Source organism: Lepidothrix coronata, unplaced genomic scaffold (assembly GCF_001604755.1).
Source record: "Lepidothrix coronata isolate B3197 unplaced genomic scaffold, Lepidothrix_coronata-1.0 Scaffold8, whole genome shotgun sequence".
Taxonomy (NCBI): domain Eukaryota; kingdom Metazoa; phylum Chordata; class Aves; order Passeriformes; family Pipridae; genus Lepidothrix; species Lepidothrix coronata.
In genome coordinates this window covers 10,495,339-10,513,060 of record NW_016690188.1, presented here as the reverse complement: position 1 = coordinate 10,513,060, position 17,722 = coordinate 10,495,339, and the positions used below count along the sequence as shown (strand labels likewise).

Genomic DNA, 17,722 nt, shown 5'->3' with positions numbered 1-17,722 from the left:
CCCCCATATAAATGAAATGGCTTCATTTAGTTGAACAGTTCTTTTTGTACATGCAGCAGTAAAACACACATGCAGCTCTTTTTTGGGTTAGTGTAATGTCTAGAACATACAGCATGAAGTACATTTGGATGTCAGTTTAGAAACAACATAATAGTTTCCTTCAAGCAAAGTGCTATTTTTGATGCATTTACCTGGACAGGAGAGGCATTGCAATATCCTCCCATGGTTATCGGGACAGAAAACTGCTCCATGAACACAGGTAGTGTTCCCAGTTTTCCTGGGAATATAAAGTCAAAGAGGGACCAGAGCTCCTTTAGGTTATTTTGCATAGGGGAGCCAGACAAGATGATTCGATGGGGTGTGCGGAACTATTGATAAAAACCACAAAACCAAAAGAAAGTTATTTTCATGGTTCATGATGTAACCCATCTCCTGCCTCAGAGGATATTCAATTTTACCATCAATGAATTCTCATGTTAAAATACGTGGCCTCATATTTGTGAATAAAACAGCTCTCTGCAATATACTGTCCATAAACTATTGGCAGAAAATCGACACCAGCAATCCGACATTTATACCCAATGGTAAATTACTATGCAACTTAAAATTTCTGATTTTTTTCTTTACCATACTGCTGTAAATTTACTCATGTAAATTCATTAAAAATGCTAAGTAAATTAAATATTCAAATACAAATCATTGTGATTTATGCTTTTATTCTTTATTAATGATCAAACGTATATTTTTACGATAGGCTTTTAGATCTTGGAACCTCCTCCCAGAGCACAAATTTATTTTTTATAAAGTACCTGCTTGCATGCAAGCGTGACTGCAGCATTTGGATTTCGGATTTTGTGACCCTCATCCAGAATCACATAATGCCAATCATACGTGTGGATGTTGTCCTGCATCAGTCGAATGTATGAATAAGATGTAATGAGAATTCCATGGCATGAAGCAATTTCATGAATTAGCTTCACCTAAAAGCAAAAGGTGCACGTTGTCAGCAACAGTGAGACAGAAATCTCAAACCTACTGAACTACACACATACAAGTCTGCTATCCAAGGTACGTATAAAAAGTTTTGTAAAAGCAGATATATAATTTACATTGCAAAAAAAAAAAAAAGCATAGGCAAGATTTTGATTATATGGTTCTAAGCTCATCTGTAAAAGAATTTTCAAGCACTTGAATACTATGTTATAACAGATCAGAATTTGACCTGAAGTCTGGTCAAAAGGAAACAGTGGTTTTTATTTTTAATTTTTTAAAGACAATACCTAAAAAAGCAAACACTGGATTTGATTTACGCAACCGGTTTCTTCAAGTTCTCCAATATGCATGTCACAAACCCAGCTTTGTGTGCTGCAAGCAAGATCTAGCACATTAGAGGAAAATGAAACAAGTGAAAAACTGAAAAACAATCACAAAAAAAAAATCTATTTCGTTAATTCTAAATTCTGTCTAACCTTTCTCATTAATAGGATTCATACATTTGTTATCAATCTTCAAATTTTGTGCTTCTCTTTTAAGCTATAACCTTTCCCCAAGTTTTTACTAGCCTTTATAGTTGCAAATTATGTAGGGCAGAGACAGTCTGTGCCACTTTTCACAATACTCAAAACTCATCTCTGTTGCATTTATCCTCCACATACAAATCTAGAAGACTTAAACAGAAGATGATGGGCTGAGAAGCAATTCTAGATGAAAGAAACATATCCAATATAAAAGAAAAAAAGAAAGTAGAACCACCACTGAATTTGCTACAGGAAAGACAAAATCCTTATTACTTGAAATGCCTTTAAGAAAATAAAATCAAAAAAACCCAACAAACCCCCCCCAAACAAACCCAACAAAAAAAAAAAGAAGGAAAAATCCATCTCAAAAAGTGAGATAAGTTAAAAAGTCCATGATCTTTTATTGTAAAATTATTTGCTTACACATACTCCAAGATTTAAAGCTCTTATGACTTGAACTTTTCAAGAATTTCTACTTTCTGATTATCATCTCCTGATAAAACCACAACACGTTATTTAATGTTGATATCATGATTCTCAAGAGAATATGCAATCTTCAAAACAATTTGCATTACAGGGAGAGTATGATTTCTAGGCAGGTGTGGACACCCAAAGCTTAATTCTACGAGGTATATTATCCACAGTCTGCAACATTTCTCGAGTGTCAGCAAGGGTCTATCCTAGAATACTGTAGACATCTCTACCCAAACACTTACGACAAATCATCTCGGGCGATTTAAAATTAAAAGCTTGTAAAATATGTAACCTCTCCTAATTTTTGCAATTAATAGGGTATGTCTGCAATTAGCCTGACTTACAGAATGCTACACTCTTGTCATTAAAAGATGTTTTGTGAAAGTGCTGCTGTTATTATGGAGGCTCAAGAGACCAATCCCTCCTAGAGGGCAAACAGTGGACCAGTAGAAAACAACAGCCATAAATCACGCTGTCAGGTAGCAGAGAGAACAGAAGTGAAACACAGGCACATGAAGGCCATTCACTGTAAACACACCACAGCAGAATCCTAGTCAGGATTTACTGAACCTGTAATTAATTAAAGTTTCCTTCAAGCTAAATTTTTAATAAACAAGGATTTGTGCTGACAATGAAGAAATACAACACAATTTTATCAACTCACGCTATAACACTAACTCTCATTTTACTGCATTAGGTACTTTCTCCGAGGTTGTCTTCACTCTAGGTGCAGCTCTTGGAGTAATTTTAAATATTTTAAAATATGGTAATAGATTTAATATTGGATACAGACTCTTTTGAGGGTGTGGCATTTCAGAATTTATGCTATTTTATAATGTATTACTTAATTCACAATTCTTGTTTGGTTAGATTAAAGCATGTTTAATTTTATTTTTTCTTGAGCAATACACTTCAGTGAAATATTTCAGGACATGCACTGTTAAACTAAAAAAAAAATAAAAATAAATTTGTTCAAGAGAGACAAATCCTACTAATGCCAAAAGATAACACAGCCATTAGCTAGTTTTGAAATTCTGAACTCTGGCCTTTTTATGATGCTAATGAACAGAGGAACATGTGAGTAGATTGAGTAATTATGAACTTACATTTCTGTTCAGCACAGTACTTCAGACCTTTAAAATTCAAGGACAGTATTTTCTCCTAACTTTGGGCGATAAGTTGATTGTGTTGCCTTATCTACACTGGGACACAAGCAATGTACTGGATGATTTTTGGCAAACAATACTTCCTAAGGCCAAAATATTTATGATTTATTCTAAGGACACACCTTTAAGCAAATTCTTTTTTCCTGTTGGTACCTCAATGTAGCTACAAGTTTGTTTCTGAGTGTAGAAAAACAGGACACTTTTTCTGACTTACAGAAATAATGTTTATCTTTTTTTGGATAAAGCAGTCTTTGAAAAAAGGTTTAAGAGGACCCGAATTCTGAATTATTATGTATTATGTATTAAAAATTGTAATTTTCTTAGACAGAAAGGCATATACTAAGACTCAAATTAAAGAAATAGACTAGTGATAACTACAAAATTCTCTAAACATTCAGATACCTTTGAGCAAGTGTGAATATAGAGATAATATCTAGCCACACAACCATATTTCACGTGTGAATCAAAAACGCACTCTTCAGCAGACTTATCACTATCTCATAACCAACCATTAAGCCCGGAGATCCATAAATGCAACATATAAAACCTCTTTATTATTTCCCTGCCCCCAATAAAACAATCTAAATGGCACCACGAAGAGGCTTCAGAAGAACACATTACAATGTTTAATAATGTAAAAGTTGCAATAAAAAGAGCTAAAGCACTTAGCACGTATTTATCAAGAATGCTGCTTCTTGGGGCATGATACTAAGTTTATCTGAGTTTGGTCCTCAACTCAGAAATAGATCCTTTGGCTAAAGTACGGTTCCATATACAGTCATGTGGAGTGAGCCAATAACCATAACCTCTGAGGCTTATTTTGTTTGCATGTAGATTATGTACTCTACTGTGAGAGTAGAAGGTCTAAAGTTTTCAGTGTGTAGGCATCTTCAAGTAGATGGTTTCACAGCATGAACTGACAATGCTTTTGAGGGCTGTGTTGTGTGTCCTGCATTTGACCAGAACAAGGGAATGCAAAGTTGCAGCTTTACAAATGGTATGTGATTACCATTAAAGAACTGTTAAACTCAGTGTTACCTGTTCTAAAGATCAAGAAATCAGAAGTTCAGCCTCGAACTTAAAAAACACAGTCTCCTTCCATATGTGCTATGTTAAACAAGATAACTAAAGTTCATGTTCCCTCTTACATTCTACAACTTACAAATGTTCATGTGCCAACAGAAGTTTTGAAACAACAGGACAAGCTCTTTGTATAGAAGGCTGTTTTTCCAACACTTGCAGAGCTTTCTTCTCCTTACCTTGTGTTCTATATCATAAATAAAATAGTATTTGTGATACACTACATTAGATTTACTTCTTTGTTTTCTCTCATCCTTAGAGGTCTCAGAGCACTCAATGTTTACAGATCAGATTTAACCATAAACATAGTAGAAGCTTAATAGCATAAGACAGCACCACAGGAAATATTTAGCCACGAATGCTATACCTTGTTCAAACTGAAAGCTGACTTCACAAAGGAATACTATTACTTAAATCTGGTTTTTCCTACTGCTTCCAACTTAAGCACATTTTTCATCACAGAAGAACCAAATGATCTTCTGTGATCACAAATGATAGTAATAAAAAAAAAGGGCAAGTTTTACATTTCATCCAAAGTAGCTCAAAAGCTTTGGAAACCCCTTCAACTTTCTATTTCACTTTCACTATCTAAAATACCAATCTGCCTTCCCCTGAGGATAGCTGAAGGTCTTTAAATTATTAAGCATATTTCAGGGGGTGAAACTGGAACTTCACACTTCTCTCCTTCACTGCCAAAATTTTCTGCCTTTGTTATTTTAGGAAAGGAATAACGTAATCTCCCTTTTGAAGCTTCACATATGCTAAAAACCTACACAAATATTATAGACCCAGAGGTATCTTAGTGGGATGTCTTAATGAGTGATCTGAAATTGGCTGGTAAGATTGGCGGCCAATCTGGTGCTCACAATTCAGACTGTTATTCCACACTATTATTCTGAAAATCCTGTAAATGCTTGCAAAGAAAACCAAAATGGGAAGAGAGGATATGCCAAGGTAAAACAAAAAAACCCCAAAACCAAACCACAACAACAACAACAAAATCGGTGAGCCTTTCACTTACCACATTGCTCAGAAGTCCTACTGTAACACTAAAGAAGTGTCACTAACTGAACAGATGTGCAAGGTATTGCCTGGTATCAATTTATGATAAAACAATCAGAACAGATGTCTTCCCCACTCTTCACTGTCAAGTGAAATACTTCCATAGGCAAGTCTAAAGAAGTGGGAGACAGGCTCTTGCACTGATGTTTTTGTATCTTAGAAGGTGCAACACAAACTGCCTATTCATAAAAGCATGTAATTTCACCAATGTTGAAAGATTTACTATTTGCTAATATTTCAGGATTCCTGACAATGCTATGGTAAAAATTACATACACTAATCACACCTAAAACATCAACTTAAATTTTATCAAATGAAACTTCAGCTGTTGTCTCTTTCTGCTATGAAATACTGTCTTGCCTTATGAGACATCTGTCATTGCTTACCTACTTTTTTCCAAAAATCTCATTCAATAGTTTTACAATTAATCTTTCTCTGTTTCTTGGAAATTATCTGTCCCTCTTTCACAGGCCTGCAGAGAACAAGCTGCAATACTCTGTTTTATCGCAAACAACCTGCTGGCCAACCACTACAGGATAATGTAGTCCTCAAAATCCACTGTCTGATGTCCAGTTAATCCAGAGGACAATTATGTTCTTCCACTAGTTCAGATAATTCTAACCTCATTAGAGGCTGAAGTGACCTTTCTCACTCCAAAGCTGATAACAAAGTTCAGTTCCACAATCCTCTCCTGGCAAGCCAGCTGTCCAGCACAAAACTCTTCTCATTTATTTTGTGATAAACCACGATACACTAACAGAATAATAGGTCAATTCTGCAATTGTCAGTTAATTACAAACAGGTCTGTGCAACACTGAGACCACAGGTGCACAGCAAGTTGGCTTTTGGCCACATAAAATTAATCTCAAAGAATAAACATATCTTCTTAGGCAGTATAACCACTATTTTTTAAATTTATTTCTTAAACTTAGTTAGGTTTATGCCTTATGCCAGAGCATAAAGGCACAGTGGTCATGGGATTCGCATTACAAAGTTAACATATGCAAAAGCAGCTTCCTGTAATGCCACAGGTTATCATAAGATAGAATTGTCACGAGATCAGATCAGCATCAAAGTATTCATAGACAGAATGTATATTGAAAAGAAATCCTATGCAGGAGTAAATCACCTGTCCTGTATTTTGTGCAGCTCTTAGAAGATGAGGCATTCGATTCAGTTCTCTAAATCTGCCCTATTTAAAGTGCTTATAATTTTAAGTTGTTGAATATACATTTGCGAGAGGACAACGGGAAGGTGAAGTCCTTGAAAACCTGACTATACCTGCAGATGGAAAAATTTGAGCCACTCTGTCAAGTCCATTAATTAACAAATAGCCCAAAATAAGCACACATGATTTAATTTAGGAAGACATGCAAGCATCTTATTGAGGTCAACAGATTTTTAGGGCTTGAAAACACACCAAGTTAATTGAACAACAGGAAGCTATTAGCACATTAGAGTGTGCTATTCCTTTTTTCCCATGTACTGTAACTGCATCAATTACCTCAGAATATGTTTAATCAAGTGCAATTAAGCACCATATCATTTTAATGTTATTACAATAAACTCAATAAATATTTAAAGAGAAATTTAAAAATGTTCTGCTGAATCCTGAAAATCCATTTAAGCACCTAAGGGAAAGTAAAAATTTAAGTTTTCCTTGTTTTGTTCCTACAAGGTACCAAAGTTTGAAACTTCAGACAAGTCAGGCTGTCCAAGTTAAGAAACAGACTAAGAACATGCATATGAAGAGAGTGGCAAAGAAAGTTAAAAAGACAGAAAATGCACTGTTTGAAACAATGAAAACTAAGAAAGTAACACTGCCATGAAAGAAAAGGAGGTTAAGTCATGTCAACTGACAGTGACCAACTGAAGAGAAATTGCACCTGCATGCAAAACATATTAAATATCAGATCAATGACATACTGATACACAAAAATGCAAGAAGAGAATTCCTAGGTGCTAGAAGCATATATCTGGTGTACAAGCAGTCTAGTCATAAACTCCTAGCATGGACTACAGCACAAGGAAGCCTCACACAAGAAACCTGTTACTATGATTAATTTGTTCAGGTAACACAAGTCTAAATCATAATATGCATAATATGTACTTATTCTGTGTCATACACTTTTTGTCCAGTTTACTAATAAATCTATACAAGACAGTGAACTTTTTGTTCTTTTAAAACATTCAGAGAAAGGGCATAAAAAAAAAAAAAGTCTCTGGAATTACAAAATGGATGTCAACCATTACCTTACTCTTGGTATAAGAACCAGTTTCATGGAGAACAGCGACTCTAAATGGAGGCCACCAAGTGTGGAATTCTTTAACCCACTGATGCAACACAGTAGCTGGACAAACAATCACTGTTGGACCCAATCCCTGGTACCTAAAATAGAGTATTTGAGGAAAAAAAAAACCTTTAACATGAAATTAATACTTTGTATTAAATGGCTCATTAAAACACACACGTATTAAAATGACACAGTTTATAGTTTAGAGTGGAATATGGGAGCTATGGAAATTAATTGGCACTTTGTTTTCCTGGAAGTCTGTTTTTTAAAGGAAGATGAAGAAGGTACTGCTAAAAGAATCTATCCATTGAACAGTTTATGGATGCATCTATCAAGATAAACAGAAATAGAAAAGCTCCAAACAACAAGGCATAAGGGAACTTCCTCCTGTGATATTACAAATCAGGTTTTAGTGACTGCTGTTTCTGTAAGAGAAAAGAAATCATTAACAAGCAATTATTTTATTACTTCTATTATACAGAATGTGTAGCTAGAGTCTCACAAATGGATTTACACACAGGTGTTCTGCTTCATGTTTGTAATATAATGTACTATCATCATAATAATTTACAGAAAAGACATGGACTCTAAAGCAGCAGACTATATCATCCATGGAAGTTGAGGACTGAGCTCAGCTCAAACTGTCTCATAAGTTTCTTATTCATAATCACACGATTGTTTCTGAGAATTACTAAGGCAGTTTGAAACAAAGTCTTTCTGTATATTAAGTTTAGAGCTACTCTTAAGGTTAAAAAGGGAAAAAATCTCTCACACAACAGCCAAACAAGAAATATTACCAGCACATATAAATACCAACAATTACATAGGAAATATACTAAGTAGTGGTTACTAGCAGTTATTTTTCAAATATATTTGGTCTTTAAAAACTAGAACAAAATGACTTCGCAAACAAAGGTAAAAGCTACAGTTGTCACATACTGATCTGTGTCTGACTACGTACATTCAAGTGGTAATAAATAAACAATGCAAAAGATCACAGTATACATTCAAGATCACACACTGATAGCAATAAAGAAGGATTTCTCAGACTCCATCAATACCTGGCTTTAAAAGAACCAAATGTCTTAATGCCTTCAGAAACTGCTGACATGAAGAAATAATATTCTTTATTAAAAGCTTATACATATGCAGAATAACAGCCTGGATGTTGCTTATGAACAAATACTATAACACAACCTTACATAGTCTAATTAAAAAACTCCCAGCAATCCAAGGGGAAGTAAGAACTCAGAGATGCAAAAAATAGCTTCAAATTACGATATGAATCCAAATAACCACTGCTACTGCTCTTAAAAATATCCACAGCAAAAAAGCCAACTTTCCCAGAACATACTAGTTTCTCATTCCTCACGGGTTGTAACAAAATACCTCTGTTTATTCCCCTGGTCTGTATCACACAAGCTCACATGCTGGGTTTATCCAGTTTTTTTCCCCCCTTCATCTTACATAAAGGAGTTCACACCTCTTTGATCAATTTTCAGAAAATCCACTCCCCCTCCACTCGGTTGTGTGAAAACTCTTCTGTGTCTAGTCTGGCTCTAACCACTTTCCACTAGCCAACATTTTATTATTCTCTTGAGAGTTTTTATTTATTTATATAAAAGAGTCATCTAACTTCTTCCAGTCTGAGCTGTTTCACAAAACTAAACAAATCACATACTTCTGCTTGCTACACTTAGGAGGCATCCTCCATTCACCTAATCACTGCAACATATTTGATCTGCTGTCCATTCAATTTATATTTGTTTTCCTTGAACAAAGGTAACACTAAAAACATTAAAAATAAAAATCTTACTGGTGCCTTGTACCAAGGTAACAGTACTGCCCTGTTCCCACTGCAAATATATTGTCATAATGTATTTTGTCCCTTTTTCACAGCTGCATTGTAGTAATAGGTTATGGTCAATATAATATATGATCAATATACCCAAATCTATTTCTTCCATTGCTCCTGGTTTATAAACCCCAAATTCACAACAAGTATCCTTTATTTGTTGTTATTTAATTGGAAGCAAATTGGAATTGCAAGTAAGATCTATTCCTGCAACTTAATATCATGAAAAAAGAAGCTGTAGTCATACTATATTTACAATCTTTAAATACTCAAAAAATTAGCAGAGGAAAACATGTTGCATTATAACCAACTCTGTTCCCAAGGACTGGCAAATCATGCCTTCAAGCTGAAACAGTAACTAAACCCTAGTGAAAATAAAAGAACAAGGCAGGAAGAGCAACTTTCTGAGGCAATGGAGTTTTATTTACCCAAGCACCATGGAAATAAATCTCTGCCACTCACAGTAGAGATTGAGCTGTTTATGATTATATCTCAGTATCTTGAAGAGCACAGATGGGTAAATAATCAGTGTATAAACTTTCTGTCAGTTTCTCATCTGATCTCTCAAATAAATACGTCTGTAGTCAAACTTAACATATTTGTTAAATAAAATAACGTATTTTGGAAACAAGGACTCCCAAGTCTTCAACAGGTTTCAACAACATTTCAACCTAGATACAGGCTAGAGATGGGTCACTTAAGTTTGCTGATGCTTTCTTTTTTTTCTTATGAAGGGACAGTTGGTTTGAAAGCTGTTGCTTGTTCCTACTATCTCAGCTGGTCTAACTAAAGATCTTTTCCCCTCCAAAAATCTTGCTTCCCTTGTATCTTTACACCGCAATGTCACCACCTCTACAGATGCATCACAATATTTGGCTTTCCCCACCTGTATGTCTCAATAACTATTAGAAGTGAGATGCCATTTTAATTTTTGTAATAGTTTTACTCCATGTAACAAGCAGTTCCTTACTTCAGCTAGTCTTCAGGCTCCTTCAAAATCAAAAAAATACAATTAGGCACACTGACAACACAACTGCGTTCACCCCAATGCCAACTTCGCAGGCAGGCTGACCAGAAGGTCTCCTGCTTGCCAGAGTATGTCTTTCAGATAGAAACTAGTCAACCAGTATTACTGTCCTCTTACTCCAGATGAGGAAAATACTGGACTATGAAAGATCAAGTTGTTTAGACCCTCTGCCTTACAGCATACAAGCAAAATCAGAGCAAGTTTCACCAATAAATTAAACCTGTTTCCTCTCACAGAATTACTATCATGATGAACTTAATAACATGCACCAGCCAAAAAATGAGACTTAACACATTATCTTACACGGAGAAAGAACACTGCAACTTAGGTGTGCAAATGGATTTTGGCCTTTTCAAAGTTTTGCTGTAGTTTCACACTATGTAACAGTGTCAAGAGGCGTCCTAAACGATTTCCATCAGCTCAGTGTTCCCCAAGTGGGGTAGGTAATATAACCCCACAAAATGATCTGTACAGTAGCATCCTTAACCAGGCAGCCATACAGAAGTAAATCAACTGGTCTGAGTGATGAAGGACCTCTTTTTAAGCTTTTTTTACATAAAGGCCACAGTAAGAAGCAACTGGAGAAAAGAGAGGAATATTTTCTCTTTAAAGCATTATTTTACAATTCATGTGCATGCTGTACATAATTTAAACGTACCTCTATGTAAAGATAATTATTTTTGTTTAGTACAGTCCTATGATAGTTGCTAAATTGCATGTAGCTATTTACATCACGTAAACAGGCCAACAGAAGTAGAAAAATCAAATATTATTCATGCGTGCATTTGCAAATCCAAGGACACAAGCAAGTATCTTGCCGGTAATTTCACCTATAAAGAAGAAATTTTAAAGTGTTGTTCAGTAACAAAAAACCATAAATTATCTTGTAAGAAAGGCCAGTCACAGTAACATATGTTTTGAAAAGCAACGACAACAATTAAAAAAAAAAAAGTAGATGGAAATTCCTCTGTATAAGTTACTGGTTTTACTGTTACTTCTACTTTTTGACATGGATAATTCCCTGCCCATCAGAAACTCTAACTTTCATTGCAGATCAGCTTGTTACTTCCTGTAAAGCGTTTACCTGGTGGCTTGCCAGAACAAATATTTTAATGTAAAATTTAATAAATGGAACTAAAGGTATTACATCTAATTTAAAATTCCATATTGTGTAAACTATTGATATTAATGTAATTGAGTTTGTAAACAATCCATTTGTGGAAGGTAACCTTAGACACTGTATTGACCCAAAATATCTAGTGTGGCTCATCTGCAAAATGAAGCATCAATGCCTGGAATTCATTAAAAGTGTTACATGTTTAATTTTTCCTGCCCTACAGCTCCATTGTCTCGTAAAATTTTTCCTTTGATGTCCCCCACTAAAAGAATTAAAGGAATATTGTAATTGAAATGTCATTAATAATTCACAGGACCCTCCTCCACCAGCAATACATCTGATGAAATATTAATTGAGCTCCACAGACTGACAGTCTGCAGAGGAGCACTTGCCTGTAATTTGAACCACGAGTCCTCATATTGCTGTAGCTCAGACCTGCCAAGAAGGCAATTATCTGGATGGTCTTGCCCAATCCCATCTCATCTCCCAGAATTCCTCCTGCCTGCTGGCAGTGCAATTCCCAGAGCCACCTAACACCTGTCTGTTGGTACCTAAAACAAGGAAAAAGAAAATGGCAAATGTCTGATAATACAGATCATAACAGAAAGTACTCATTAATTAATCATTTGGCAAGGTTCTTATACTAGTTACAGTAACATGCTGGATGTGTGTTTTACATGAGTGCTGTATTTACTAGGTCATACATTTTTGATGGCTCAGACATTACATGTGACTTTCATTCTTTATGCAACACTAAAACATTTCTAATTAAACTGATAGTCATGGTAATTAGAGGGTATTTTATTTCATATATATTTTAAGTGCTAAAAGCAACTTGGAAAGTTACTCTTACAAAGCATTATCTTCTCAGAAAAGACGACATGCAAGAGTCTAGTAAATTATATTATCTGGAACATATACCTTGAACTCAATGAAAAGGTTGACTTCTCAGTGGTACAGACTTCATATTCAACTGCAAAAACTGATCACATCTGCCAAAGCCTCTTTTCTTTCTAAATAAGTTTATTTAATAATATTTAGTCTCTTTCAGTGAATTCAAAACCCATGGCAAAACAACAGAAACTATTGCAGTGAATGGGATGCAGCAGAACATTATGAGAGCATCAGAGCAGTTTCTACTCCCAGTCCTTCACTGAAAATTGTACAAGCAACAAGGTAAAACGTATTCCAGTTAAAATAAGAAGATTGGAAAGCAAGATTTACAATAGCAAGCTGAAAAGGTGGAGATAAGATGCTGGGCTGAGAATCACTGGAGAACACGCTTTTTTATAATTATATGAAACAGTGAGACCAGTAGGAATAACATACCGTGTGTGTGGGTTAAATTAAAACAACAGAAAGAAATGAAAAACAGTACTTTTAAATCACACTAAAAAAAAAAAAGAAATCAAGCATGTTTTAGCACTTCTCTGTCTCCTAACTCACTAGAAGAAAAAGGTTACTGATATAATTTTCTGGATAGCATGCATTCCTGGAGTGCAGAGCAAAGCAAAGAACAAAACACTTTTTTTTTTTTTTTTAATAGGGGTTGTTCATTCCAGGGGATTTCTTGTGTGCATTTCAAAATCCTGTTTCCTTCCTTGAAAAAATAATATTTAGGACTACTAACAGCTCATGACACTAGTGTCTACAAAGTACTATTAAAAATCAATTTATGATGAGTTCTGTATGGATTTAGAGAAAGCTAAATGGAGACAAACAAATGGCGTGAGCAGGTAAAAAAAAAGATGATCAAAGAACATGTCTAATGGTTCAAACATCACACTATTCACTGCTGTCTCAAAAGCATTATGCCAAGAAGCCCTTAAAAAAACCCTCTTATTAGAAATTAATTCACCTTAAAATGCAGCAATCTATAAAACAACTATGAAATGGCTTGCAGGATTAGATATAATTGGGCTAAGATGCTATCATTACTACATTTTATGAAGACAAAACATTTCCTGACAAATAGTAAAAAATTGAAGGGAATCCTCATTCCAGTCAGAAGCTGCTCCCTCAGACTAATGTCCAGCATGTCTCTTCAGAAGACAAGCATCCAAGAACTTCCTGATATCATTTTGTATTATTTCTTAGGATTACATACAGAGCTTAAAGTAGCTGCATTTATAAGCGTATTTCTCTTTCTCACCTTCCTTCTCCTGAGAAAGTTTCACAGTAGAGAATTAGGTTTGTGAAAAATCCTGCTCCAAATTATCTAAAAATGTAAAAGATGCAGGTCCTTTCTTTGTATAATCATGCATAATCATCTTTTATATAAACATGCACTTATGCAAAAGTTAAAGGAAACCTCTCCTTCAATTTTTTGTACTTATATGGAGAGATAATCAATTCTCTTCAAATCTTATACTTTTGTTCCCCCCTTTTTTTAATACCAAAAATACTGTGGAAGTAAAATAAAAATGCTGGTCTTCCAAAATAGTTATATTTGGACTGTTTTTCACTTAGCATTCTCTCAGGCTAAGTGCAGACAGTATATAAGGCAATGTTTGCAAGTCTGTTTGGTTTTGCTCCACAGCAGTACCATTGTTATTCCTGCTGAATGTTCATCAAAGCAGACAAGCATAGAGGGAAGAAACAGATCACCCACTTTAACAGATTTGCCAAAGGACAAACTTGAGGCTCTTCCATTTCTAGCATGAGCTAACTTCTGTGTAATTTAACTATGCAAGAAGATCACTCACAGTACATGCTATGTATATCCTCAGGTCAATATACTTATATGTTTTGTATGAAACTTGCTCAGAACTCAACAGTTTAATGCCTATTGACCATGGGCTTTCCTACACTGGAGATATCAGCATTTAAGTTACAAGTCAGACGAATCATTCAACTCCATTGATCTTTCTAACCACTTAAGAGGTTTTGCCAACTGACTCATGCTTGCAGGGATACCCTTCATTAGTGAGGCTTGCATCTTTATGATTAATTTTTAGTGTCTGCTTTATTTTATTTCCCTTCGGGTTGCTCAGACCACACATCCATCCTCAAGATGAATACTTCTGCAGTACCTTTGCATAAACAACTGGAGACCACATATTGGCTCTGGATGGTCCCAGCAATCAAGCCATTAATTCAATTCCATTTCAGAGCTAGTGCTTTCCTTCCAAGGACTACAGAACAACAGTAATAATTTCTTTGAGGTCAAGACTAAGTGGCTCTGTTGGAAGGGATACCACACATGCCCATTATAAACCAGGGCTTTCTACCACAACAATAAGATCTTAGAGAGTTTGCTTTTGAAAGAGATGTTTTTCCTGCTGTGTGAAACATTGTCAACAAAATTGAATTCAAGTCCATCATGCATGAAATGTAAGGGAGAGATTATGAACGAATATAACTGGTCAGCTGCTAGCTTGCTTGGGCTGCCTTTTGTAAATAGCTTTTTGAGATGAACTTGGAAGCATCACTGGGCACCACGTCTCAAAAAACTGAAACAGAAAGGAGTTATGTCCAAATCTGTAATCCAGCATTTAATAACTAAAGAATGAGTTGCAGAGTGTTTTCCATTTACTAAAGGAATTAAGAGTTCACTCTATATTTTAAAACTTTACTTCATTCAATATTATTTCATAATATGAATTACAAGTAGTTACTTTGAGTAGACTTTGAGTAGGTATTTAAAGAAAAAGTTGTATGTATTTTTTACTGGCATAAAATTTCACGCACTCCACACAATCACAGAAACACCATATTTCTTGTTTTCATTTATCACATCTTGCCAACATATTATGTTTGGAGTAATTCTACAACTCCACACCTGAATTAAGAGCAAGTATGTATCACCAAAAGAAAGTATTTAAAAAATAGACAAGGAGAGCTTCTCCATTCATAGTTTAGGTAATACCCATCCACAACATTCACATCAGCCAGTTATCATCTGTAATTTTTTTTAACTGCATTTGGTGCTCTCAATAAATCAATTTCTTTGAAGTTCAATCCTGGAACCTTTTTTAAAAGAAAGAATCTCACTGAAACAACTGAAGTTAAAGTCGAGGAATCGTTGACTGAAGTAAAAGTTACAGTAAAGGGCATCTGGAATTCACCATGACTATTAATTAGTACCAATATTATTAACAGCATACACCAGCATAATATTAACATAAAGTATGCAATACATACTTAAATAGCTTTTTGAAGAGAAATCCTGGTACTTTGAAACCCTCTTCAAATTCCACATCACTTTCTTCAGAAAGTTCCTCAGCTGTTTGATGTTCTTTGTCCTTCAAACGTTCTTTTTGCCACTTCCTGGAATGACACGAAGAGTCAACACTCAATTATAAGATGGAAAAGAAAGTCTATGAAAATGACACAGAATTTTCAATCAGGCAAAAACCCAAAAAGAACACATTTTCTGATGTAATGATTTAAAACAGTAATCTTTTGGAGGATCGAATTATGGAAGTAAATCCCCTAGCCCCCTTCCTCAAAACACTCTCCATATTCTGGGAAGAAGAATTTCTGAACTATTTAAAACCGTGACAAAAATAAGATTTACCTTTTTTTTCATTTTTAAAGTTATTTATCCTGATTTTTCTGTAAAGCTCTGCATTGCTTTTAAGCATTTGAAGATAAACTGCATCTAGAGGTTGATATGTAAACAGTATTTTATTTCCAGCCTTGGTACACACAATCCAGTGTACTTTAAGCTTATGTGTTGATTGCTGTATGTTTTCGAAGCTATTATACCAATTCCATCCATGTCAGGAAAAAGAAGCATAATCATAAAAATGCTGGTTAATTTCTGTCCCAAAGCTGAAAATACCATCAGCCATGGAAACTTGTATGTTTTAACTATGTAAGCAGTTCTTGAGGACAACTTAACCAATTATGCCTGTCTTCCTAAGGACATTACACTGCATTCTCTGGTATGAAATCAGGTGAAAACACTAAAAACGAGTCTCTTCTTGCTGTTGGGTTATTCAAAATCATCTTCCCCAGGACTGGCAAACTCATTACAAGACAAGCTCAGGCTGTGTTTTTTCCAGTGGCAGCATTAATAGATTTTCTCATGTCTTCCCGACCACTTACTTCAGTTAAACTTGTTGAAACTTCCACATAAAGGTTTCTGCATATCTGGTAAATTTGTTTAAAGAAACTTGGATTAGAAACAAGAAAGCAGGGAAGAAGTTCAACGCTTCATATACAAGCAACACAATCAGACACCCTTTCTCATAAAAGAAAGCTAATTATGGGGGGTTCTAGACTGGCTTTTCAGCAGGATATTTTGAAAAAATACTTAAAAGTTCGCCTTTGTGGAACCAGTCACAAACTTGGTATTGTTTTATCAACTGAAAATAAACACCACCATGTCCAAACAGACACAAGTTACAATAAGCTGCCAAGATAGATAGCACTGAAAAACTAAGACAACACAATGCTGAACTGGCTTAAAGGGCCAGTTTCACTTAAGTATATTTTGATCTCAAGTCAGGAAGTCTTCAGATGCAAAAATAATGATGGAGAGGAAAAAAACAGCAAACACTGGGTAAAAAATAAGATGGACAAAGATAGTCTTCAGTTTACTGATTAAAACTGATGAACTGCTAATGTTTATTATTGGATTGTTCTTATTTCATTATATGAAATCATATATCCAGTTAAGTAGTAAAAAAGAACTTACTAATAATATATAAAGCATCAATGCTTTTCCCTTTTATTTACCTATCCTAAAACAAGAATGGAAATCTCTGTCTTAGACTAGCAGTCTGTTAAATGTCTGACTTAGAAAAATAGCATTCATGCTCTGGAGTCTAACAGGCAGATATGACACATTCGAGAGGCACAGCATAAAAATGCTATTTTTCTTCAGATCTACAATGTTATGCTATCAGGCACAGAGAGTCAATTATTCTTCTGAGTTCCAGAAAAAGATCAACAATTCAAATTGACAAATGTTGATAGCCATTGCTTCAGACTGTGTCACTACTAGAACTGAGACATGTTAGAAGTTGATTATTTTATCTGAGCGGGTTATGACAGGACTTAAACCAAGGAAGAAAACTGCTACTTATCACACTAAAATCAAAACAACTACAGATTACAAAGCTTCCAAAGAGACATCTAGGTAAACAATCCATGCTAAACCCAAGCAGAGCAATAATTTGTA

At 35.0% G+C, this 17,722-nt stretch overlaps 1 protein-coding gene across 2 annotated transcripts in view; it reads right to left on the bottom strand.

The window, feature by feature from the left end:
- The window catches only part of ERCC6 (ERCC excision repair 6, chromatin remodeling factor), a 47,425-nt gene that overhangs the window by 14,201 nt on the left and 15,502 nt on the right, over positions 1 to 17,722 (bottom strand). For both annotated transcript variants that reach the window (XM_017804107.1, XM_017804106.1), the window contains 5 exons: positions 15,736 to 15,861; positions 11,985 to 12,143; positions 7,553 to 7,688; positions 810 to 980; positions 192 to 368 (listed from right to left, as the gene is read on the bottom strand). In XM_017804107.1, coding sequence (XP_017659596.1) covers positions 192 to 368; positions 810 to 980; positions 7,553 to 7,688; positions 11,985 to 12,143; positions 15,736 to 15,861 — 769 coding nt within the window. The remainder of the gene's footprint in view (positions 1 to 191; positions 369 to 809; positions 981 to 7,552; positions 7,689 to 11,984; positions 12,144 to 15,735; positions 15,862 to 17,722) is intronic.